The sequence below is a fragment of the Melospiza georgiana genome, chromosome 18, assembly GCF_028018845.1.
Source record: "Melospiza georgiana isolate bMelGeo1 chromosome 18, bMelGeo1.pri, whole genome shotgun sequence".
Taxonomy (NCBI): Eukaryota; Metazoa; Chordata; class Aves; order Passeriformes; family Passerellidae; genus Melospiza; species Melospiza georgiana.
In genome coordinates, this window is record NC_080447.1 from 2,030,777 (window position 1) to 2,057,271 (window position 26,495).

Genomic DNA, 26,495 nt, shown 5'->3' on the forward strand with positions numbered 1-26,495 from the left:
AGCACAGACCCAGCCTAAGGTCTCACACATGGTATTTGGATGGTTTGGCAGCAGGGGGACGTTTTTACTGCTCCAGGATCAGGTAAGGGTCTTTCTCTAGCAAATCTTTCCATTGTTTGTTAACTGTAAATAGCTGTGGAATGAAATTTGATGAAGGCATCTATTGTTTCCTTACAGCTCTGCTTTGTTGAGTGGAATAGGGATCCCAGCCATGTGGAGTTTTATTATTATTTAATTTGTAGCTGCCCATAATCAGCAAATTCTTTTAGGTGAGGCTTTTGGCATTTTATATTCAGCATTCTTGCTGTCTGTAAAACCAGCCTAAACCTTTCCTTCTGTTCCTAAAGGCATCTAGTTTAAATTCAAAGTCCATCCATTATAACTTCAGCACCTTGTAATCCCTCAGAGATATGTGCAATTACTCTCTGAAATATCCCAGGAGCAAAACTAATACCAAGCATCATCTGCTTAAATTTACAACATCCAACTAGCACAGTAAAAGCCACTAGCTTAGGGGTTAGCTCATCTGAGCACACTTGCCAAAACACATATCCTGCATCTAATACTGCTTGTGCTGCTGAGGCTTTAGCTGCCACCTCAGGAATCTTCATTGGACAGCACTCACATTTTATGGTTTTGTTTAAATAGCAGGAGTGGACGCACATGTCCTTCATCTGGCATTTGGGTGTCAGCCAGTGAGCTCGCCCGGCCTGCACAGCCCCTGCCTTCTCCAAGTTGTGTTTCCTCAGGTTCTCAGCCATGAGCTTGTCTCCATCCTTCATCCTAGGAGCAGTTCAGCCATAATTTCTGTCAGAGGCTTGGGATGAGGACACGGGCACTTGCGCTGCAGCTGAAGCAAATTCTTGCATAACATGGCTTTGCTTCTCCCTTCCATTCCTTAGAGTTTTACAGCCCTTTTCATCCAAGCCTATTGACTTCATCCCTATAAATCCACTGATTTTTCCATAAGGATTAGTGTCAGATTCTCCCTGCAGACATCTTGGGTCTTGGAAGACAAAGGAGTGTTCTGCTGAGGGCTGGCTGGTGAGCCTGAGGCATTTACAGCCACGGCTTTGAAATGCCCTTCGTGGCCAGGCAGGGTGAGCCCCAGGGCACTCATCCACCACTGGGATTTGGGAAGCCAGGACATGGGAGGGATCCCCATGGGAGGGAATGTGGATACCTGGATATGAAATAAGCACTGTGTGGGTTCTTCCTGCCCTTGGAGGCCGTGGAAAAGCCGGGAGAGGAATTATCTAGATCCAACACCAGGGCTTCAAAGCTGGGTACAAGATGAAGCTGGAGAGGGAAATTTAGAGTGAAGAAATGGTCAAACTGACAACCAGGGAAATCCTGAAAGGTAAAACTGCCTCTGAGAGTTCCTCCTCAGCTTTTCAGCTTTCCCTGGGCACACAGAGCAGGGTTTGCACATCACAGCACTGACTGTGCCACAGCCACCCATCCATGGGAGCTGGGCTGAAATACGCAGAAAGGGACAGATACACCAGAAACAGAAAAAGGGCATTAGGCACCAAGGGATATGGAAGAGGAAGGAAACTCTGCACACATCAGCATGAGGGTTTGAGCATTTTATTATGATATATAAATTTTGTCTTCTTAAATTACTCTCTATGAGTTGAACAGAAAGGGATTATGGTGGAGGAAGGAATATACAAAAATAAAAGGATATTGTGAGCTACTGCATCACCACATATACAACAGTAAAGTACTTTACAAGCACTTAGAGAATCAGACTTACAAAAATAAAAATATGACACATCCTTATGCATTTCCACCACTTTTAAGTTCTCTTCTTCCTTCTCTAACCTTCAGACACCTTTCAATCCCATCCTCAGGTCACAATTCATATGATACTTTGCTCATTCTGATGGCCATTACAGTATCTGAAAAAGAATTAGCGCCTCCCAAGACTTATAAAATCCACTGGTTATAGAGCTTTAGGGGAGCTGTTTAGAACAGATCAATTTGTGAGTGATCAGGTGATCCTCAGGGAGCAGACTTTATCTGGCAATAAAAATCTGAATATCCCCCAAGAAGATCCATCATCCCTCCAAAGCATTGCCCCGTCTCACAGAGGCACAGCTCTGGGCCTGTTTGATTGATGCTCAGAAAGCACCTCGTGAGCCTGGGGAATGCTGATGCTCACAGGCTGCAGCAGGGCTGAGTGACTGTGTCAGAGGATGGATCTGATTTTGTTTCAGCTCTAAAAAAGGCAAAGATGCCTTTTCCTACAGGAAAAGAGGCAGGTTAAAACCACAATGGCTAAATATCCTAGATCACAGTGTTCACACACAGAACCGTTCACTCCTATGTCAGTCTCACACAGTCTTCAGTCTTCAGTTTAAAGTCTCCACAAAGTCTTTTTTGCTCATTAGCCCTCTGGTGACCTTTCCCATTTTTTTTAAGACACACTCAACATAAATAGTAAATAGCATTCACTTCTCTGACCAGCAGCTCACTCAAACACTGCTATCAACACCCAAACACCATTTCAACAGTCCCAGAAAGTGTGCACCCAGGGTGCAAACCTGTCTGTATTTCACATTGAGGAAAGTAGAGCTGGCTTAGGAAGGGAAAAAAAAAAAAAAAAGAAAAAGACAAACTATAAAGACAAGCAGTAAACTTTTGGTCAAAGTTGTTCTCTGCAGTTTGTGCAACATATTCCACGGCTTCTAAAAGTTCAATATTTGGTTAGGGTTTCATCTTTTTGGCCCCAAATGCAATGACAGCAATGCAGGCAGGCCAGACAGGAGCACACTCTGTTGTATTCCAGGGCAAAAGAATCATAGGGAGAGATGGGAGAAAATGGGAGAGACCCCCCACCTTTGAGATAGGGACTTTCCATATTGAAAAAAAAAAAAAACAATCTTCCCCTCATCAAAAAAGATAAAGGCAGTGTCTGACTTTACCCATCAGGCTTGCAGAGCTGTGGGCAACATGCACATCAGGAACCTGGGGGGAAATGGTGTAGCCACAGTCCCAGCTGTTCAAGGAAACTCACATTACCTTGGTCTAAATTTATCATTTGTATCTTTGAGAAACATACAGGAACAAACATCTGTTGGCTGAGATCAACAACACTCCATTAAAAAGAAAAGCACCTCCCTAGTGGGACTAATTGTTCCTTTCAGATGTACAACCACACCACAGGTATGGCACAAGGCACTTCTTGGCTGCCCAGAATGATTCTTCATTGGCAACACAAAAAGACAATTCAGTTTCTGGTGTTTAAGCAAAACAAAAAAAGTCATCACTTTTCCAGTCATGAGTAAGATGAACTTTGGCTTTTCTAGCACTGCCTAACCCAGCCACAGGGATGGGAGCAGCAGGGACAGAGTGGGCAGGAGGCTGGGATGTGAGGACTTGACCCTCTGTGGTTTCCTTGACCTCAGGAAAAACAGAGTCCCTTTCCAACACCAGCCTTTGCTGACAGAAAATCAGCTTGTGATGGGCCCATGGCAGATACCATATAAGAAGGGATTTTTCAAAAATTTCTCCAGATCCCAGGCACTTGGCAATGTCCCAGTTTGGACTGGTCCAGGGTGACAGTCCCACCACAGCCACCCTGGCTACACAGCTCAGAATGTGCTCAGCAGCCTAGAAACACAAGCTGCTTTCTATCTTTTTTTTTTTCCCCCCTACATGGCAAAACCAGAAAAGCTGCTTAAACTCAAAGGAGCAGGAGCATGTTAGGTCACTTCTGGTGTGTTTGCAGAGAAAACAAAGCATGAAGCTTCAAAGAGGCCTGGGCTGGGTGTGTGGGACCCTCCAGCACCAAGGATGCAGCCCTCCACTGCACCCTCCTGGGGTCACATCCACCTGTGAGACTTTGCCTCAGCAGCCCCTCTCCCTGTGAGGTGAAAGTCCAGGTTGAGGTTCAGTCTCTCTGCTGGATTTGTATTTGCACACTGGGTTTTTTTGGCTTGCCTTGAATTTTCTTTTACTGCTGCAGCTGATATTTAGGAAACAGAACTAACAGTGGGCAGAGTGGGCAGAAACCTGCAGCCAGTCATGAAGAAAGGAGTTTTTCTCAGGAAAAGCTGTCCTGCTCAAAGACCACCATGTTCAAGAACAGCAGCTTTGTGCTCAAAGCAGGGGCATAATCCAGCTGTTCAAAGGGGCAAAGCCTGATGTGTGGTCAGACCAGGGAGAGGCTCTGAGGTCAGCCTGTCTCCATCAGTCCCCTCTGTCATGGTGCAGGGATCTCCTGGGTGTGAGTTTGGCCTTGCTTTTGGACCTGGATGGCCCTGCTGTCAGCCTGGGACCCTGCCCTTGGCACAGACCCTCAGGGATGCAGGCACTGAGCCCTGCATGTGCCACAGGGGTATTTCCCCTGCTCCCAAGGCCCATCAGCAGCACGTGGCCAACAGGACAGACCCAAAGATGAACCAGCAAGTAAGTGCATCACCAACCTCACTGCACTGGGGCCACGTTCATCCAGGCACCAACTCCCTGCTGCCTAAGCCAGCTCTGTCTGCTGGAGCCCTGGGGAGAAGGGTTGCTTCAGGCATAATAATCCCTCTGGAGGCAGATGCTGCTTTTCCAGGCTTTGATGCTGACAGACAGTGACAGCAGAACCTGACCACTAACAAATATAGTCCTTGTTTGTGCTGCTGTAAAGGATTCAACAGTAGGTGGAAGCCTTGGAAATCCTTTGAGGGGTTCTTCCTACCAAGCCTTAACTCCCAGTGGGCAGGGAGAGTTCAGCACTGCCATAACACACATCTTTCAGCACTAACGATGCTCCAGCTGTCAGGATTGAAGTTTGTATTTAAAGACTTTATATTTACCTCTGGTGGAAAAACTGTGCTACATTTTAAACAAGAGAACTCTGTTTCATAAAGGTCACAGTTCTGGTCACATTTACCAACTGCTTTTTGAAACTGATGGAAAAAGTATCTTTAAAAGTCACTAATTTTATTATTTTTTCAAGTTTCTCAGACTTTTTTTTTTTAAATCTCAGCGGGTTTGTGCGTCAACTGTTCTGGGCAATCAGCTACGTCTTGTTGACATTGTTAATAGGCTTTCTGACTTGGCTGCTCAGCTGTGTTCTGAAATAACTCCATCAGACTCACAGCAAGTCAGGAACAAAATGGAAAGTTTAGAAGAGAGAAAGCTGGAAATTAATTTCCGGAGCTGTGTGGTTATTTCTAAGTCGGAGCAGCATGCAAAAATTCTTGGTAAGATTTTTGGAGACAATTCCGTGCTATTTTCAAAGTTATATGTTTGTGGGAATCCAGGCTCTTGCAGATTTTCATCAAGAAACCGAAGTGAAGATAAAGCAGGAGATGGGACTCATGACTGGGGAATGTTTTACCCTAGGATGGTTGCACTGACTCCTGCTCACTGTTCCTTGGTCCTGTTGCAGAGACAGTTCAGCTGTTTGTGGAGTTGCTGTTTTTAGTGCTACAGCCTGGCTGAGTAAGGAAAACCCAGATGGATTTGGGCTCTTCAATCCTTCAAGCTCTACACTGAGAAAGTTTGGCTGCTCCTCTACATGCAGAAAAGCTGCCCATGCCACAAATATGGAAACTATTGAGAGGGTGAGTTAACCCTGCCCTGGCTTTAAAGAAACCAGGGAACTTTCTGCTCTACACTCCTCTCTGCAATACAGCCACACCCTGAAACTCAGAAGGGCTGCAAGTGCATACAGATCCCTTAATTAGGTGTTGGAGGCAGTGAACAGCATGGTACACTTGGTATGGCAATACTTTTGATAGAAGGGCATTGGGTTCCTAAATCTCTCAGTCACTTTTAGAAACTAGTCCTTCAGCTGTTCACTTTCCTCAGTCTCCCTCCTTGCTCCTGGCTGGGCTCACAAAAGATGTGTCTATGCATCACAGCAGGCCTTCCTCCCATCTCCTGGTTGTGCTGTGCTTTGCTATGGGACACAAACATCCAGCTGCTAGCAAGAGCTGGGGGACCTGTTTAAATCCTCTTTTTCTTGGGGTGACAGTCTCCACTCCTCTCAGGAAGTGAGGTGACTGTGGTGCTGTAATAGGGCAGCTCTCACTGAGAGGAGCTGTTGGAGCAAGCTGTGATGTACTGGTACAAATAACCACCTCCTCTGCATTTCAGCTCTCAAAGAGATCGGGCCTGGTGTGTGCTGGGCCGAACAGACGCTGACTCTGCAGTTGGTCTTCCCTTTGCAGAGACCAAAATAGCTCTGAAGCTTACAATGACTCTCACCTATGTGCTAGACAAGACCTACAGAGCTCATAAGGCATCACTCTGCAATGGGTAACAGGGTCCTTTGTCATCTTGATTTCATCTAAACACAAGCCAAAAATAGATACGCTCGGAGAAAAAAAAAAACAAAACAAACAACCCAAAAATAAAATCCAGATCATGAATGTCAGGAACGTCGCAAAACACAAGCCAGCCTCTCACTGATCAAAACCATCCTGTGCCCTGCAAGCCTCGGGAGCTGCTCTCCGGCCGTGAATGTTCAGTTGCCACCAGGCAAGGCGCAGCCAGAGCCCCGTGCAGGCCGTGCCCCGGCGGGGTCGCACGGATCAGAGGCTCTCGCTGTACATGACGCACGGGCTGGTTTCCTCACACAGTTCCAGCTGCACGCTGGAAGCGAACCAGCGCTTGGCACAGCCCAAGCTGTAGTTGAGGGTGGTCCGGTAAATGTTCTTGGCACGCTTAGGGAAAATGATGGTCGTGCTCTGAAACCTCACCGGCTTCTGGCGGGGCTCGAAGATGAGCTGGGACTTGTAGTTGCGCCAGGTGCAGTTGGGAGCGGCGATGATGGTCTCGCTGTAGGTGGTGACCGTGGGGATGGGGCCGTAGAAGATGTCGTCCCGGTAGTGCTTCTCCGAGTCGTACTTCACCTCAGAATTGCATCTATGGAGGACAGCAAGGGATCAGGAGCACAGCCCAGGCAGCAAAGGAGGCCAGACAGGCAGGAATCCTCTCTAACCCTCCGAAGCTGGCAGCATTTACCACCTTGTACTGCACAGACTCTGGGGAGGTGCCAACTCTACAACCCAAAGCCAAGAGGACTCTGTCCTGCTGGGGAATCTTGTTGGAACCTCACCTTGCTGTGAATCCATCTCAGCATTTCTGCAATGTAGCAGAACCAGAGCAGAAAACACCTTGCTGCAGAGGCTCCAAGCAACAACTCTTCTTCCTCTGGTTTTCTCCAAGGGTCCCACTGCAGCCTCAGCTCAGCCCTAAGAGCTACCTACACTGGAGGCGGACAACCTGTAATGGACCTGTTGAGCCATCAAGGCTGTTTGTCTTTTCTTTCTTCATTGCACAAAAATGCCCAAACCAGCTAAAATCTGAGTGCTGAGAGGGGTGAGAATGCTTGTTGGAGCCTACAAAAAATCCAAGCAATGCTGAAAGAGCAGGAAAACCAAAGGGATATTGTGGGCTATGGCTGCTCAAGCCACTGGTCTCAAAGGAACTGGCCACCTGAAATGCCAACAGATGAAGAACCACACAAGGTAGGATACCATGATCCTGCCTTTTTTTCTGCAGCCATCCAGAAAGGATGTAGAGACACCAGGTCAGAAAAAGGGCTTTTCCTGGAATTCCTAGCCACGGGGAACAGGACTTCCACTGATTTTCCCCGCTCCCCAAACGCTCCTCCAACAATCAGCAGCCAAGGAATGTGCAGTTCCACGTAAAAAAGATTAAAAGCTGGGTGTGTGCTTGTCATTACCTCCACCCAGAGGGGGGCTGACTGATTGTGCACCGCGTGTAATCTGAGCTGCTGTAAAGTATTTTGCACAGCTAGGGTGTAAGCAAGTCATTCAGCACACATAAAAGAAGACTCCGATGTAATCACCATAAAAACATGCCTGCTGGCAGGTCCTCAGCCAGCAGAGATTTACTGGGGTACATTTCCAGAGAGACTTTTGCATGGGCTGAGGGGGTTTACAGTCCTCCCACTGTCCCTGACCCAAGCTGTGTGTAAGTGCTCCATGCTGTTTGCAGGATACATCCCACATCAGCAAAAGAGCAAATGAAGAGCAAAGACCAACATTTATCCATGGCCACAACACCAGCCCCACAGGAGGGCAGAACATCTCCATCACTGGCTTGAGGGACCATCTCCTCACACAGAAGAGCTCAGTCTCTGTGGGCTGTCTAATGCTGGTTTCTCTGTGGCAAGAGTGAACAAAAACGGGTGCCAATTAGAAGGGTGTTGCTTCTTCTGAAGATACAAGTCATCTGGGAACAGTATGAAGACCATCAGATTACTTAGTGGAGGCCATCAAGCCCACAGATGGTAATGGTTTTCTCTCATAGCCTTGGATTTTAGCTGGCCTTGGAAGGAAAACTGCCTTCTGTTAAAACCTCCCTCCAGTTCTTGCCTCCTCCTCTCTGCTCGTGTTGCTGTCAGTGGCTTTAATTCAGGAATTACCCTCCCACCTGTCCTTCCCTTTCCATCAAAAAAACCATGACTCCCATTTGTAAACACATTTTAATTTTTGGCAGAAGCACCAGCAAAAAGACAGAAATCCCCATCTACCCACCCAATCCCATCTGTACCTGATTTCCTGCACGGGCTCAGGGTTGACCTCAATGCTTTCTCCAAAAAACACCGGGTACATTCGCGGCCTTATCTCTGGCATGGATGGGTTCAGGAGCAGATAAGGCATCTGCAGGGAAGGAGAGCACAGCAAGTGTTGGAACACGACAGATGGGGCTGGCACAGTTCATAACGTGCTGTGGCTGGCAGTTGAGCAGCCTAACAGAACACCTGGACTGTCCTCACCAACCAACACCTCCCAGGTACGTGACTGGGCCCACATCTCTGTCACTTCTTGCTGCAGTATCTGTTTGTTGAAATTTAACCTTGCCTTTCCTTCTTCCTTTCTTGCTCCTCATAGGAATTGCAATTGTTTTCAAGTTTTCTTTAGCCCTGATATTGCCTTTACTGATAGGAATTAACAAGTCTTAAACTCAAAATGTGTCAGCATGGAGAAGTGCTCCATGTCTGACCTAACACAGCGACAGGGCCTAAGGCTGCTGACTTGAAGCATGTAGGTTTACTGAAGTGAGACATGTATATGTATTTTTAAAGATATACATACAAATATGTACATAAAATCATGTTTCCCTTGAAACAATCCAGCAGAGGAAGTGATAGACTTGCTGTTCCCGAAGTCTCCGTGCCAAAAATGGCTCTTGTGCTCCAAAGGACATTCTTGTTAACCATAAAACTGAGGGTGGGGTGAGACACCGGGGCACCTTGTGGCCTCTGCAATGCAGGAAGCCAGTTACAAGCCAGCACTTTATAACAAATGGAGCAGCTCCAATTCATGACACCAAAAACTGGATTTTTAAGACTAACTGCACTGTGAACTTACTTACTCTGACAAATTGTCACAGACCAGCCTAGGCTCCTCTGCCCACCACAGAAATGACTAATCCCACTTCTCTATACTGAATGCTCTTAAACACCAGTTCCCACATATGGGGATCCTGTGTCTGGTGCCTGGACCAAACCCAGCAGCTAATTCAGCCTAATCCTGCCCTCCTGGAAAAATGTCACTGCAGGTTTCAGTCTCTGCCACAGCTTTTCTGTCAGCAGATATTTATGACGCACAGGGACACAGGATCTCTTTAAAGGGGATGGCTGGCAGCCCCTGTGCTGTCTGTAGATGGCTAGCTGAGGTCTGCTTTCCTCTGCTGGTTTGGGCCTTCTGCCTCAGGCTACGGCAAAAAATGTCACTGCTCCATCTGAATTTGCCAAGCCACTTAATTCCGTGTCCCAAAGCCACAAAGCTGTTTCTTCTTTTCATACTGAAATTTCCCTGCACTTTACAACTGTGTAAAGTCGTACTATTAAGTAAAATGGCCAACCCCTCTTTTTGATTGAATACTGTTCCATTGTCAAAACAGAACAGTATCTGCATAGTTATAGGGGGGAAAAAGAAAAAAAAAAAATATATGTTCACTCTCCCTAGCAAACACTGGCCAAAAGGCAAAGTTCATTCCTGAATTGCTTTCAACACTCTTGACAGGGGAGGGCAAGGGCAGCCTTTCTGGTTGTAAATAAAGCTCTTTGCTTCTGAAATGTGAATTGTTTACATCAGACAAGCCTCAGTTCACAAGGGTGCAGATGTCCAGCTTGTAACAGTCTGCACAAGGCCAGAGCTCTTTCTAAAGACATTCTCTACATAAGAAGAGGTTCCTTTGGGTGCAGGCGTCAAACACCATTTGCACATGGTCATGAGCTTTGTGAACAGCAGGCAGGCTTCCCTTGGGGGTTCACCTGCAGAGGGATGCAGATTGCTTGAACTGGTGAAGGAAACAAGGCTGGGGATGTGTCCCTCCTTTAAAGCAGCAGTTTCCAAGAAGTGCTTCCAGGCAAACAAACCTTCACACTTCTTGCTAACAAATGCTGACACTAAGTGTGCTCCAAACATCCCCAGGATGCAGGAGATGTTATGAAGTCTTTCCCGTGGCCTAGCAGGAACATTGCTGGGGCATCTGGCCCCCAGTGTGTGCATGGGAAAAGCCTTCCCAGCCCGCTGAGCGCTGGGGTGCTGCTCGATCAGAGCATGGGCACGGCGGCAATCGCTGTCTGTGCAGAGCTCAAGTCCCACAGCAGGGAACAGGAAACAAGAACACGCTGCAGAAACACCGCCAGAGCGCACGGAGAAACAGAGGTGCTGGCATGCACGACTGACATCAATCAGAGTCAAAAATCTGCTGCTGAACTCGGTGAGAGCAGGACTAAGTGTTCTCCAGGTTAGTGCTGGATGGGGTGTGATGAGACTATTTCCATTGGGGGTTACAGTTAACCTTGCTCTGGGCAGGGAAGGGTGGCAAAAGGCATTTCATAGGCTGTGGATGAGCACCAACTTCAGACTTGCAGGCTTGGCTTAGTTTAGAAAGCTGGAACAACTGAGAACACTGGCAGGCCAAAGCCAGGACTTCTGCTGCCTGTCGAGACCATTACAGACTCAGGCCTCTCTTCTGTGAGCTGCTGTAGATCAGAAACTCCAAAGTAACCTGGAAGTCTGCACATGGAAGATGTAAATAACTTACAAATGATGGCCTAAAAATAGAGATCTCTAAGATCCTGCAGGCTGCTCACCAAACAGCAACTGATTTGCTTGCAGAGCATGAAGGGGTCACTAAACAGCAACCACAGGTTTCACACAGCAGCCACTGAGAGGCACCTCAGGTGACATTTTGTTTTCCCTCCAGTGATGTTCTGAAATGTCGGCTCCTGCAAGTCACCTGGAGCTGGGAAGCAAGGAACAGGGGATATGAGCTTTCCAAAAGATTTGTCTTTGGGGCTGAAATGTTATATGCTTGGCACATGTCAAAAGCTGGCTTTTTGGCAAGAGTTTGACACCGACTCCTTCCAATCTGCTTTAAGGAAAAAAAACCAAAAATGTCCTGCCTGTCAAAAAAAATACTGACTCAATTCTTTTTTCTTTCTGCACAGGAATGGTCGAAAGAGGAGGAGCACTGGACTGCTGAGTTCCCTTGAGAAAATCAGGATCCCTGGCTTTTTTCTAGGAATCACCTGGTGATCTCCAGACACTCCACAAATGAGGTAGGTTTCTATATTATCCTGCACTATGGACAGACTGGCAGGGAACAGAGCTTGATGCACATTTCTGGGGGTCACTGATGGTGAAGAGGAAAAGCCCAGATCACTTCAGACCAGGCTATCCATAAGTGATCCATAGTTGAGGTCTGTCTATCCAAGGGCTGCTGTGCTGGAACGCTGCAGTGCGGACCTGACCCATCTGTCCCCACTAACTGGAGCTGTGCTGGCACTTACCAGGTGCAGCTTCACAAAAAACACCACAACCCTGGCATCTTTAAGGACAGAAGGGGTCTGGCAAGGAAGGTTGAAAACACAACATGAAAGATACCAAAGATATCAAAAAAGGGACTCCCATGTTTACAACTTGATCCAAGGTGAATACTAGGCAGTAAATGAGGTTTTATTTTTATTTCTTCTCTAGTACATAATTTGTGTCAACCAGCAAAGAGTTACAGTAGTATTAAAAAGCTGAAGAGCTTTCTTGTTTGGCTGCATTTTTCCCTTTGCCTTAACTCTGATGCCTTTCAGGCATGTAACGGCCTGGGCAGCTAAACTCTGCTTTCTGCAAGTAGCAGATAGATAAACACAGATAAAATTGGTTGCTGAATGGAATTCAATCTACAGCTCATCGACAGCATTGACTGTTCTTTAGCTGCCAAATTCCAGGCAGCAAAGCAAGAAAAAGCAAAGGAAATTAACAAGACTTGAAGTAAATAAACCCCCAAAACCTTTCCCCAGAGAGCACAAAGAACCAGAACTGACTGACTCCTTTTGCTATGGTCATTATACGGAAGGCACTAAGATGTGGCATTAGATCTCTAGGGACTGTAAGGGGAAACAGCTTTCCAAGTGTCAGGGCTACAAACAGGATACAGCTTCCCAAATTCCCAGCTCCTAACTTAGCTAGGGCATAAGCAAAATCTCTCACCACATTTTCCCACTATGGTAACATGTCAGGTCCATGAAAATGTCACTTTACTCAGCTGTTATTTACAGCTATAATGAAAGATCTGGCTGAGTTATTTGACACACATCTACATTCTCCCCTCTAGAAGATAAGCAGTATTTGTTTAACAGACCATTTATTTTCCCAATATCTGCACGTATTGCACATTACGAGTAATTTATACCAGAGCCGGATGAGATTATATTGGGAGGTGATAACAGAAAATGCAAAGCTCAGGTAGAAAGAAGGGGTTTATTATTTCAAAGAATTACATCCTTCCTGCTTATCTCCCTCTTTTATTTCAAGTGGGAAATGTGTGCTACTTTGCTTATTGTCCACAGGGTTATGTAGGGACACAATGGAAATTCAGCAGCTAGAAGACATCACCCTCAATGTCTTTCATCAGAGCCACACTTTTCAGAGCAGATGATGACATCCTCATGCCTGTTTCCCTGATCTGCCCAGAAGGGACATCTGTCACATCAAGTGAGGCCCAGAGCCATGCCCTGTCCATCAAGGAGGAAGAGGAGCGGGTGCATATCCAGAACTGGGTGTGGCTGAGGGACAGGGAACAGCCAGGTGGGATTAGCCTTTGCCAGGAGAGGACACAGGCGTGGAGCTGAAGCTGGAGGAATTCCTGCAGGATCCAGTCCCGTGGGAGTGGCTCAGAAGTGGGTCAGGATGCCAGGCTGCCAACAAGCCCTGAGGCAAACCCTGCTGTGCTGCCAGATGGGTGCCCTGCTCCCTGCACCAGCCTGGGGCTTCCCCAGAGCTGCCGGGACCCACAGGGCCTGGGGAGTCACGTTCCCTGTCCCTGCCTCGTGTGTGGGCTGCAAGCTGGCTCAGCTCGGGGTGCTGGGCCTCCCTCTCACGTGTGCTTTCAGGGTAGGTGCTGACAGGTATGGAAATTACATATGGAAAACCTTTGATGGCCATGTTCCCCACCCAGCCCCTACAGATATTGCTCCATTCCTGAAGCATTTTCAGTGCAGGATGAGATGCTGGCTCTGTGGCCCAAAGGGTCTTTCAAAATGCTGCATGTCAGGAAGAGATGTTCTTTTGAGGTTTTTAATATGAGCCATTAATCCAACAGGGTTGGCACAAATGCTGACTTGGACGACGTTATTGGGACCCCGCTGTTGTCTGTGAAGGCTGTGCCAAGGGGCAAGGTCTCCTTCTCCATTCTTGAGATGAAGCTGGAATCTCCTCCCACCACCCAAGAGTGATTCTGAGTCATTCTTGCTGCTGAATGTAAGTAGAAATTCCCTTCATCCCCACAGCTGATTCAATGGGATATAGTCCCACAGAAGTCAGTGCTCACTGAGGCAAGTGGAGTGCACAAACACTTCAGTCTTACAAAGTAAAAGGAACTTTTGCAGTGGCAAAAGCTCCTTTCACTGCTGGGAAGGAACATAAAATCTGCTGCTTCAAGAACACACAATGGATAGTTCTGCAGACAATGTGAGCTTGATGTCCCCTGATATCCATTAGGAGTTCTCTGATGGATGCAAAGCACTTATTTCAGCATAGTCCAGAACAGTTCTTCTAGCCTCAATCAGTAACCCAGGGCAAGAGCAACAGGGAAAACTCTAAGCAGATATGGGTACTTTGATGTCATTTCATTCCCCACACTTTCAGCAACTGCTTATTTGTGCATATTATTAGGATTTATTTTGTTGTATTTCTGTTCCTTTTGACCCAGCTTTACAGACACAGTCTAGAGAATTCAGTAACCCAAGTCATAAGAATCAATTTAATAATGTTTCAGATTTAAAAGGCAGAACTAGGTAAAAGTCACCTTCTATTTTCCTTAGGATATTTGCACTTAAGCACAAAACACTTGACAAATTCCCTACATGGACTTTATTTGAAGAAATAAAAGCCAATTTATCCTGCACTACAAGTAAAATGAAAAAAAAAAAAAAAGTCCCTAAATGGTGTTGAACTTGTGGTATTTATGACTCTGGCCCTAAATTGCCTTTCATATTTTCTTGGATCCCAAAGCTGTTCCCAAATTGGCTGGTTAAATGTGAATAAATGGTGCATTGTCTTTGAAACAAAGTTGTGCTTATTAAAGAGCAGAGAGTTTACTTTTTCAGAGTCACAGTTAATAACACAGAGCAGAGAGAGCACAGATTTTACACACAAGAAAGTCTTCGATAAGAGCATGCAATCTCCTTTCAGTCTCCATGAGAAGGGCTGTCTGTCCTGAAGCAGAAAAATTTTGTAACATATTTGTGAAGCTGGAGGAAAGTAGCTGACTGCAGAAGAATGCAACTGGGTTCAGAGTGGTGGTTTGATAGTTGTGCAGCAAAGAATAGTATGAAATACTTCACTCAGATCTGGAATGCTGTTTCCTTCACCTGACAGCAATTTATTGTAACTGTACATAGTAGAACCTTGGCTGTTGGTGAGTTATGTATGGTTTTATAGTATTCCAACACAAAGAGTGCAGGTTGTGTTCCTGGCTCTGTCACGTTCAAACACTAATATAACAGGCGATTAAAACCAGCATTTCTTGGTGTGCAAATAGCTGCAATTATTGATTTGCCAATTCCGCATGCTCTGATGAACAGCAGAGGAATAGACTTAAACAGAAGCACATTCATGGGTTGCATAACTGCTCATAGATCTGCAAGCCCTTGTAAAATGGCAAAATTAAAGCTAATTAGACACTGCAATTTAGAAGTATGAAGCAAGCAATACTCTTCATATTTTTCCTGCTTTAATATCAGCTGCAAGTACAGTATCTGCACAGTGGAAATGAGAGGAAGTGAAACTCTCTGTAGTCAAATAGAGTGAAAATTCCTATTTACTTCATTATTTTGCAGTGAACCAGAGTTAAAGAGCAGAGCCCAGCACCACTCCAAATAACACAGTCCAACTGGTTTCAGCATTTGGATCCCTGCAAACTTCTGTACCTGCTAAGAGCATGGAATTCCATACATTCCCAATGTATGGAACCCATACTCTAAGTAGGAGCCCTTGCAATGTGATTCAGAATTTGGAAACATCTACAGTGTGAGCTTTTCTGAAGTGTCCAAAATGTTCAACAAGGAGCAAAACAATTGAAAAACTTTACTTTACACAGATCACAGGAATAACTTTTTTCCCTGTAGGAGTCAAGCACTAAAAGTCTCAATCCTAACAGCCCATGAACTGAAATGAATTTTCTCATGTTCTTTCTTCTTCGATATCTAAAGATTTTCTTGGATGGTGTGGTGGCCAGCTGTCATATGACTGGAATGGTGACTGTCACATCCCCATTACAGAGTTTTGCAGACACCTTCAGCCCTGCTGTTTTTCAGCCCTGCTGCTCCAGCAGCCTTCACTCACCTTCCTCCCCAATTTTATTTTACAGACACTCAGGAACAGCCTGATGCTGCCAAATCAGAGACGTGTGGGTAACTTTGTACATAAACACTCCCATTGAGATGGCACACACACCCAGGCATCTGCAGGTAAGGCTCCATATTAGGAACTGCAGCATTAGCAGGTTTGAGATTTGACTTTCATAATCAACCCTCACACCCTCTCCACTGTGAGGAGTCATTGTTCATGGGGAAGGTTTTGGCATGTTCAGGAGTAAAAAGGCTGTTTTCAGCAATATGCTCAAAATGCCTCAGAACTTGAGAAAGTGCACGAGGTGTGAGGAGTCATTGCAAAATGTCTCTATGGGAAAAAAGTCTAAATTGTCACTAAACCAGAAGTAGATAAATTCTTCTAATGGAAAGATTTGTGCTGCAGTTTTAAACCCATTAACTATGTTGAAAACACCTAGAAACATCTTTTATACATATTTAAAAATTTTTTAAAGAGCCCTGGGGAAGAACTTTCATCATTCTTTAAAAACCTCCACCACCATTGCTTATGCTCTGAACGCTGTATTTTAAAAACAGGTTTTATAGCTCAGGGATAGAAATAAACAAATAAAGCAAAATAATAGTGATAATAAATCTACCCAGATCCCATATTCAAGCGTTTCACTGGCACTGCATCAGGCTGACCGAGACCTGCAGTGCTGTGCCAGCTGTCTGAGCTTACAAACCACCACCCCCGGCTCCGCTCGGCCGCCAGCGGACAAACCTTTCACACAGGCTCATGCCACAAAGCCCGGCTCCAGCAAGGGCAGCGGCACACAGCCCTTCCCAGACCCTGTTCCCGGACACACATCCCTACCCTGGCCCAGCTAAAGGGCACTTTTGTCTCTCTTTCAGCCACGGCTCCAGCAAACGCGGCTGCACGCTCCTCACAAACCAGATGCGGGATGCCAGGGCGTAATGATGGCTGGGAGCCAGACCCCCCTGCCTCGGTCCGGATGAATGCAGCTCCAACCTGTACCTACCAGGCAGAGCAGTGTCACCGAGAAACAACTACACTTTTCCGAAGGTGGGCAGGGCAGCTTGGTTCAGGCATGGGGTTTCACTCCCACACCGTTATTAGAGTTCACCCAGCCAAGCTGCCAGCACTCTGTGAGTGTATCCAAAACCCCTGCCCGGCACCGGGCCAAGCCCTGCCTGGCACAGCAGCGGCGCTGCCAACACCGGACCGCAGCCGCCACGGGCAGCCCGGAGTGCCCTCGGTGGTGAGGGGCACTGCGGGGGGAACTCAGCCCAGCGGTGCCCGGGCAGTGGTCACAGGCGCCCTCCTGCCTTTCCCCCGCGGGGCCCGGAGGGGACAGAGCCCGGTGCCCGGTTTGGCTCTTACCACTTTGCCGTCCTTGGCCTCTCGCCGGTGGCCCGGGGCCGGGGGGTCCGCACCGCCGCTGCCCCCTGCTCGGCCCTCACCGGGCGACAGGGAGTAGAAGGGGGGGCTGGGGCTGGGGGGCAGCCCCGAGTCCGGACTGTCCAGCAAGCCTTCCCGGCTCTTCTCCTTCAGGCTCTCGTCCATCCCTTGCAGCTGGAGGTGACCTACCATGTCTGGGGGACAGCGAGGGGGCCGCGGCGGGAGAAAATCCTCCAGCGCCGCCCGCCGCGGAGGGAGGGAAGGGGAAGGGAGCCCGGGGGGCCCCTCCTGCGTCCCGACCGCCGCTACCAGCCTGCCGGAGCCTGGTGCTGCGCGGGGCAGCGCCAGCATCAGCCGGACCGGGGTGTCCCGGCCGCCTCCCCTCCACCGGCCCTGGCCCTGCCCGCCCGGCCGCCCCCGCCCTCAGGCGTTCCCAGGGGAGGGAAGCTAAGCCCGATCCCCCCGCCCAGCCCCGCGGGGACGCGGCCGAGTACGCGCGGCAGCGCCCGGGGCGGCCCCGCCGGCAGGGAGCGCTGGGCGCGGCGGGGACGGGATGGGGACGGAACAGGGATGCGCCGCGCTCGTCCACAGCCTGCGCCGCCCGCCGCCTCCCGGCGGCTCATTTATCCGGAGAGGGTGGGAGGGAGCCGGGCAGCGCCCTCCCCTTCCCCCGGCCCCCCAGCTCTGTCCCGGCCGCGCGTTCTCGGGCGCTTCCCAGGCACGGAGCGCGTTCGGCGCCGCCCGCCCGCCCTCTCCCTCCTGAGGGGACGGGGCAGCCCCCGCGCACGGCCGGCGGGAGAGGGATGTCCTCACACACCCACACACTTCCCCGTGGGCTGTGGCTGCCCTCTGCTCATTCCCTCACTGCTGTCCGAGTTTTCCCTCAGTTACGTTCCATTTTCCCCTCCGTTTTGTCCCTCTTCGATCTCGGCACTCTCCAAGGCTGGGAAAGGGGCCTTGCCACATACAACACGCCATCACGGGGGCATAGCTTCTCTCCACTCTTTCCCTCACTGCTGTCCCAAGTTTTCCCGCACTCAGAGCTGATTTTCCTCTCAGTTCTGATCTTTTCATCATCCTTTTTTCACCCCCACACCCCCAAAGTAGCCTTTCCCTTCAGTGTCGTGGCTTGTGGGCATGAGGGAAGAGACTTTCCTCTTGAGAACCACCGTCCCTCTCCGCTTCGAGGTGCCAAAAGTCAGCTTCACCAAGGCAGCAGGTAACCATGGCAGTCTTGGCTACCAAGGTGCACAAACCTGCCATATCCCCTCATGGCAGCCCTCACACCTCCTGCCTCCCTCACACCTCTTTCTTTGGCTCCACAGCTTCCGGTCCACAACCAAGGAATTGGCCTCCTTATCCCAGCCATTGTGTGGTCAAGGCCAACGTAAACACCATGGAAGGGCATCCCAAATCACAGCACAGCCTCTAGCCAGGAAGAGCAGCATGTGCCAGCACGGAGGAGAATGAAGAGTCTACCGTAACCCTCAGGGTTCAGAGAAGCAGCAGCAGTTAAACAGGTCAGGCTGGCTGAAGCCAATATGGTCATCTGTTGCACAATAACCGGTTGAGGCTAATGTTACCTTGTCCACAGCCCTGGCTGTGTTTTTCTCATCATGTTTTCTCTCTACATAGAGTCTAGACTGTGAGAAATCTGGGGCAAGCCCACTCATATGGCTCAGCTCAGTGGAGCTTTATTGATGGCAAATAGGTTTCCATGGGAAGCTGTTGAAATCCAACTGGCCCTCTCTTGGTCTGAGTTACTGGCTCAGCACTGAGTGAAATGAGAGTGTGTCTGTTTGTGCTACAAATGGACAAACACAATGCTTGTTGTGGCAATGAATGAAAATGTGAGGGGTCTGATACTGTACTTAGTGATAAAGGCTTCACATCCAAATCACAAAGATGGTGCAAAGTCCTTGGAAGTTGGGTTGAACCTAAAAGTGCCCCCACTGCATCCTCCTGAGGGAGCAGATCCCACTATGTGTTCCAACTGAATTCTAAAGGGAAAGCTAAGGATGCCCAAATGCACCTTTGACTGAAATGAGGGGCCCTCCTCAGAGTTTGAAGCGATTTGTATGCACTGGGCTGTGCAGAGGAATGTCACTGATTTGTAAATGTCAAACAGGCACTGAGCAGCCCACACATGAACCTCAGTGAATTCTTACCTCTGACCCGCTCGTCGGCTCCAGCAGCTGCACAGGCGGATTTAGAGCCCCTTACTGTAAGGGCTCTCATGTCTCACACAGGCTATGGCTGATCTGAAAATGTCAAAGGGGACTGAAGGTCAAAATTTCCATAAATTAGTCCCTGGCTTGCTACCTATCAAGTAATAGGATTCTCTGGCCAGTTAACACTGTGAAGTCAGGCATTCAGCCCAGCAGTTCCCCTGCAGCCCAGTTCCCCTGCCCCTCTCCTGAACTGGCTGAAGACCATGTGTGCAAAGGGAAAAAAAAGGGAAGGAGTGTCTTCAGAGCTGCTTTCCTCCTCGGAGAAAAAAGGAGCAGGACAAAGAGACACTGGGCAGGGGTGAGTGCACTGTCCTTTTGTCCTAGAAAGCCCTGGTTTAACTTGGGGAATAGTCGAGAGGAGACTGGTTTTTCTGTTTCTTGTTTTGAGAAAATTACAATCCAACCTTTCCCTAAATAATGTATGTTTCTAAAGGTAGATTTCAGTACAACACGTGTTCAGCTCAGAAGTGGTTGTTATGGTTTAGGAGTTGCTGAGCTCCAAGCAGCTGAAGACACAAAGCACTGCTGAGCATCCCCCAGCACTGGTAGGGATGTTGAATTCATTTATGAATGGCAAAACTGCTGCTGGTTCTGCAAGGCATGTGTGCACACACCTAATGTTGATATTATTATTATTATGGTTGTTGTTGTTGTTCTGCAGCACATGTGTGAGCTGTGATGGTATTATTGTTGTTATGGTTATGATTAGTAATCTGTTTCAGGTTAGTAGTGGGTTGCTCACCCAGGCTGGAGCTCTCCTGTGCAAAGCACAGGGCAGGCAGGTGGTAAGAAATGCTCCTGTCCTGATGGTTGACTCAGACTTTGGTCAGAGTCCTCCTGGAGTCACACTATTTTGCTCTTGGCCAGTGAAAATCAGCCTGAATGGAAATTTGGTGAAGGATTCAGTGTGCAGACACATGTGTATATATGGTATGGTAGAATTATGCCAGGTGAAACAGAATTTAAATATTGCACAGTGCCCTGACAATTGAGAAAAGGAGAAAAACAACAAATTTTTCAGCTGAGGCCATGTTGCTTTACTGAAACCCTCCTTAGTTCAGCACTTCTTCATTTGCTGGAAGGAATTGCTAGGGACTGGTGCATTCCTGTGTCTTGGCCTGGGAAAAGGGAAACTGGGCCCTTGTGTGCATGGTGGGACGAGGAGAAAGGAAAAGTCTGGAGGGGAGTTTTCTGAAGCAGCTGAGTGGAGACAAACAGGTGCAAGCACAGTGGTACAAGGGCAGCAGTGTGAAGGCACAGCGTTGGGGAGAGTGGCCTCCACTATCAGCACTGTCTCCAAAGGAAAAATCCTGCCTTGCTGTGAACTTGAGTGTAAAACTGCAAATAAGTAGTAGGGAGTCAGGTAGCAGAAAACTAGGGAATATTCCAGCAGGACTGTATCTGTTAAGATTCCCTCTCAGGCAGTGGTGCAATCCTGACAACAACAATTAGAGGGCTTTTTGAAGCACACATTTCTCAGAGCTTCTCCAACTTTTTTTTTTTTTTTTTCATTGATCTATTTGTTATAAAACACAAAATCCCAGGCCCAGTCCTGAAACAGGTGGGAGGTCACAAGAGAGGGAGTGTGTGGACAGCGGGGGCAGGAACCCAGACAGCCCTCCTGATGTGAGCAGCCCTGCTCCTGGATAAAAGCTGGCATCCTTCCTCAAATCCACTGGGATTCAAGCCTCTCCATGCTTTTACGAGTCCTCTGCCTTCTGTTTTCCTAGCTGTTCTCTTAGCTAGATTTGAGTACTTTAGGAATCTGCCATCCCACAGACATGGCAGAGAGTCAGCATCACGTGCTAAGTTTCCTTCCACTGCTGCCAGGCTTGAAAGACAAATACAGTGAGGGAAGAAAGAGACAGGATACAAACACCTACATCAGGACTTTTTCTGAAGCAGGCTGGGTGGCAAAACAGGAAGAATGCTAGGAATGTCCATTCTGGTTCAGTGTCGAACCCGATCCCTGAGAACACCCACAGTGTAACTCCAGTCCCAGTCAGAGTGGCTCGGGCCATGGTAGGATGTAACTGCTCCCTGGTTCCCTCCAAGGAAGAGCAGCCTTCCCTCTCTGCCATGGCTTCCTGACAATAGTGTTGAAAGGCACCAAAGCAGCAGCATCACTGAAAGGAATACGACCACAGAGCAGGATCCAGGTCTGTCAGACCCAGACTACCCCTGCCTGGCACACTGCAAGTTGATCATCTCAGCCCAAAATGATTCCAAGCATGAGGGCAGAAAATCACTGCTCACTGCGCAGGCCCAGATGTGATACAAAGAGCGGGAAGCACATCCATAGTGCTGGACCTGGAAACCACATGCCAATAATGATTAATTTTGCAGCATGGTAGAGTTCAAATCAAAAGAACCTTTCTGCCTGAAAAGCAGAGGCTATTTATCAAGAGATAAAATCACCTCCTCATAGGTCTACTCGTTTATTTTTAGGCAGCCCCTACATCAGAAATTTTTTCAACCTTGACTCCCAAATCTTGGCTGTCTGCTCCAGTGAAGGCCACGGCCCCCTCAAGTGATGGCTGCACCTGCTCTGGCCCTGCTACCCTCACCAGACAAACAGTCCTCCTAGCAATGACTTGGAACAAACTGTCTGGCAGGAAATGGGAATGAAAAGCACAAGAATCTCCTTTTCTGGGGTCAGGAGTGCCTGTTCTTGGCAATAAATCAAAGGAAGCAAATTTCCTTTGAATAGCCTGGACTTGAACAAAGACGGTCCGTCTCCCAGACAAGGCAGTAGACTTTGTGACTGCAGGAAAGAAGGATGATCTTTGAAGAACATGCACAGGGTTGTATGAGAATGTTGCCTTTTCATATTTGACTGCAGTGTGTAGATTTGTGCCACAATCCAGACAAAAAACTCCAGCTGAACACTATTACAGAACGAGCAAAGGCTCTGGAGCACAGAAAAATTATCAAGACTTCTGCTGACCCTGCTTGCCTTTGAGTGGGGTGCCACATGATGAGTGTTCAATTGCCTATGGTGTCCAGCCAGATATTGTTACAGACCTGAATCAAAACGCACCTCCCTGCCTTACTGCCCCAGAGAAGGAGCTGCCTGTTATCCTGTGAAATTTCCTCTGCTTGTCTGTCAGGGCTGCTGTGCTGTAATCTTGGAGGATAATCAACAGCGAAACCATTCATAAATCACAGCAAACAGAAAAGACGCCGATAGGGTCTTAAATTTCAAGCCTGTGAAGCCATCATTTCAACAATGACAGTCAAAGGGGAGATTAAGAATTCTTTTACATGGAAAAGTTTTTCTTGGAAGAGCAACCCTCTCTTTGGTTGCCTGTAACTACAGTCATGTGGATTTGATTTTTACGTGGCCCTTCTGCCCATTTGCAGGGAATGCTCTGCAGCCCCAACGGGCCTGTTCTCACACCAAACTGGCTTGTGGAGGGGCAGCAGCGGGATTGGAATAAGGCAGCAAAAATGAAGGACTAAGGCTTTGCCCAGTGCTAGCAGAGGCCAAATGGGCTGCCTGTTTGGGAGGCAGTGGCAAGATGTTCCAGATCCCTCTTGGCTCAAATCCACCATGCCTCTGGGTCCAGCTGCAGAATGGGACTAAGACTGGTGCCTTGTTTTATGGTGCAAGTAAAGTATTTGGAGATTAACTGTACTTGCACCTCATGGTGCTTAAAGGTGTGAGGGTATTGTGAAGTCTGTTGCCAAAAAGGGAATGCAGGGCTGGATTAACACCCCACCTGGAGGGCAGGTGATTTATTTCTGATCCAACTGGAGTCTTGGTCCAAATGAACTTGCCCTGTTCATTTGGACCAAGTGCTGTGCTAGGAAGAAAGGAGGGAGACTGCACAGTTCTTGCCTTTCCTGCTGTGGATGTTGACTAGCAGTGAGAGCCTGGAGAAGATGCAAGGGGAGCAGAGGAGGAAATACCAAGTGGTGGAATACAGTCTGTATGCATCTACTGTGCTTCCTTCAGAGAGTCCTCCATTCAGAGTGGAAACAAGGTGGCTCTCTGCTGGTTTGTTTACTCTCCCTGATTTCTAGACAGACTCTGTGCTTTCTACTTACTTCTGCTTTTCTAGCCTGCTTAATCCTGTGACAAGCAAGGGAAAATATCAGAAAAATATCACAGTGGGAAGGATGCTTCTGTTCTATGCATGATTAAAGAAGAGAACACCAAAAGGTACTCAGAAGAATTAAAAACTCTTCAAAAAAGCAAGCGTTTCATAGCTTAACATTTCCTGGAATTTTTTAAATAGAAGACGCATGGATAACTGAGGATAACTCTCCCCTAGAAAATAAAACACATCTCTTTATTTCAGATTTTTCTTGTAAGCAATCATTTAAAACACAGGACCAGAGCAGAGATGTAAAGCCTCACTGAACAGCTTAGAGATGAAATTCTTGACTCAACAAATAGGTGTCATTATAAGAACTCTTACAGTTCATATTCTTGGCTAGCCTGTTGTGATAGTGTTGTGTCTCTTTGATTTATGATACATTATTCCCTCCTGTAATGTCTAACAGTCAACGGCACATTTCTCCTCCAGCTATCCACCCCATTTAGCACGTTTATAAAGCTTGGAAGGACAACAACAGCTCTCAAATTGCCTGTTGGGATGGGGCACGTTGAAAACGGCATGACGCAGTGACACGTGATGGACAATGGGGGAGATGTTCTCTTAGCTCTATTTCCTCCTGCTCTAAATCAGGTATGACATGAAAGAAATTATTTGGCACCATATGGTGACCTGAGGATTGGAAGGCCGTCTCCTTCCAAGAGCAGTAGCTGTCAACCTGTCACTTGTGGAAGAAAACCAAGAAAAGCAATTCTAGTCAGCTTAAATTCACTGTAGAGGAGCTGTGTTGCTGCTGAGAGTCCACAAATGGGGGGAAAGTCAGAACTCACTGTCCTAACTTTTCAAGTTAAAAGTCTTTGGTTCCCATGTCTAAGCTAATATCCCACTGAAAACCAACCTGAACATCTCTCCTAGTGAAAGAGTGGGAGCTGAGAATGGAGCCTTCCTGAAGGATATCGGTCCATAGATGCTGTAACTCAGTGAATTCTTTGTTGGAGGTCATTTGCTGAAAAGTCTCCTACTTGTTTATTCTCATCAGCAGGCTCTTAGCAGATCCCTCACAGACAGCCTTCCCCTGAGGCTGCCTAGAGGTGAGCCTGCATCACTGGAATTCACTCAGCCTTTTCTGATTTCTATAATCAGAGGCAGAAAGAGCCTGACCTCTGTGTGGTGCTCAGAGGGACTGACCTGTGTCCCTCTCGTCAGTTCTGCCCGTGCTGTATCCAGCTGCTCAACAGATGGGGCTGAGCCAAACCCCCCAGCACAGGATTCAGGCTTGGCCAGGCTGGCCAGTCAGAGCTCTCTGCACTCACTGAATTGCCATCAAGGTTTCGGCGTTGGTGGAGGGCCAGGTGTGGTCACCTGTGCCCTGGCAGCTGGGCTGAGACCGCTGGAGTCATCAGCCAAATTACCTTGAATTGATGACCTGCAGACTTAAAGCTCTGCAACTCAGTTCCCATTATGCACCCAGCTCCCATTTCCTTTTGTATTTCTCTCATAGAAAAGTAACAGGAAAAGCTATTACTGGCTTTATGAAATGTAAGTTCTTACAGTGTTTCCTATAAGACTTCAAGCAACTCCTTGTTAAAGCAGATAAGTTAATCTGTCTTTTGATTCAGGTCACAGTATGCTTTCAGCTTTAAATCACCACAGCACAGTAACTAATGGCATTTGCCATAGAAATGATGTTGAAAAAACAAGGAATCTGGGCAATTACTAAATGTATATTCCTGGTGAAAACAACCCACATAAAGACAGTGTCAGGGAAAAGGATGATTGATCATCTGGATTTTGCTCCCTTGTGCTTTCTTGCCCACTTTCTCCACAATGTACTATTAACTGTTGCACAATTATGGTAATGGAACCTGCCAGTGGACTTTGCCACGTGAGGGACTCGGGCACTGTCAGGAGGGGCTCAGCAGGGTTTTTATCCATGCAGGCTGAAACTGCACAGCCAGAGCACTACAGTCCCTTCAGGCATTCAACTTTCAAACATACCAAAGTAAGAGTTTTACCAGAGGTGGGTTTTTTCCACTTTGAATTCTTGATAGAATGCTGTACATTCCAGACTTGTCTCAGAGCTCATTAAAGTCAATGTAAAGACTTCGGGTGACTTTAATTAGCAGTGGTCTGAACCCTAAAGCTGATCAAAACTCCCACCAAACTGTAAATATGGAGGTGTTCTGTTTGCATTGCAGATATAATATTTGGCTACAAGGCAGGGATGCTTGAAACTGTTTTCTCTATGCTCTCTGTGTGTCTTTCAGATGCCTGGTAGTTTTACTGGATTGTTTTTAAATATAGTTTTTTTATTAGGTTAAAAGAAATCGCCAGTTTCAATCTCAGTGTAAAACAGAAGCAACTGACAGCTCCTGAAGTCAATGAGTGAAATTTGCTTCTCTTACAGTAGGTGTAGTTTTGTTCAGCTGTTGGCCACTGGTGTGAGAGAGTTTGTTCTCATGGTACATCTGCTCCACCCACATGCCACAGCCCCATGGAAAAAGTTCTGATGCTGAACCTGCACTGTGGATTTTGCAGTGTGCAGGGCCAGTCCATGAAGCAATGGAAAGCAAAGAAAATCAATGTGCAATAGAAAAAAAGTGCAATACAGAGAGATTTTATTTCAAGCCTGTTCAAGGGAAAAAAAAACTCAGGGACAAACCCAAAGCTTTGCTGGATGGTATTGTTCTGAACTGCCTTTGGAAAGGTGTGTCACTTGTTCTCTAGGCTGCCACAACACCCTGGGATGCTGTAAAAATAGCTGGCAGTACCTGACTGACAGGCAGGAGACGTGTGACCCTAAATTATGGTGTTTTCCTTCTCGTGATGAAATGAATGCTGCCTTAGACAGAGGCTGAAATACATCTGTTTGCGGTGGGAGTGCCATTTTAGACCCGTTTCTTTTTGAAACTGGGGTTGGAATTGCCAGGGATCAGCAGAGCTATGGGCTCACAAAGAGGGCACTGTCTTTGAGGAATCTTTAC

The 26,495-nt window shown here is 47.5% G+C and overlaps 1 protein-coding gene across 1 annotated transcript; it reads right to left on the bottom strand.

Moving 5' to 3' along the window:
- Positions 1-1,576: 1,576 nt before the first annotated feature.
- Positions 1,577-17,524, bottom strand: RFLNA (refilin A). The gene is made up of 3 exons (XM_058037274.1): positions 17,202-17,524; positions 8,527-8,636; positions 1,577-6,870 (listed from the first exon to the last, which is right to left on the bottom strand). The coding sequence occupies exons 1-3, from the start codon at positions 17,409-17,411 to the stop codon at positions 6,537-6,539; spliced, it is 654 nt and encodes a 217-aa protein (XP_057893257.1). The 5' UTR covers positions 17,412-17,524; the 3' UTR covers positions 1,577-6,536.
- Between the last annotated feature and the right edge of the window lie 8,971 nt (positions 17,525-26,495).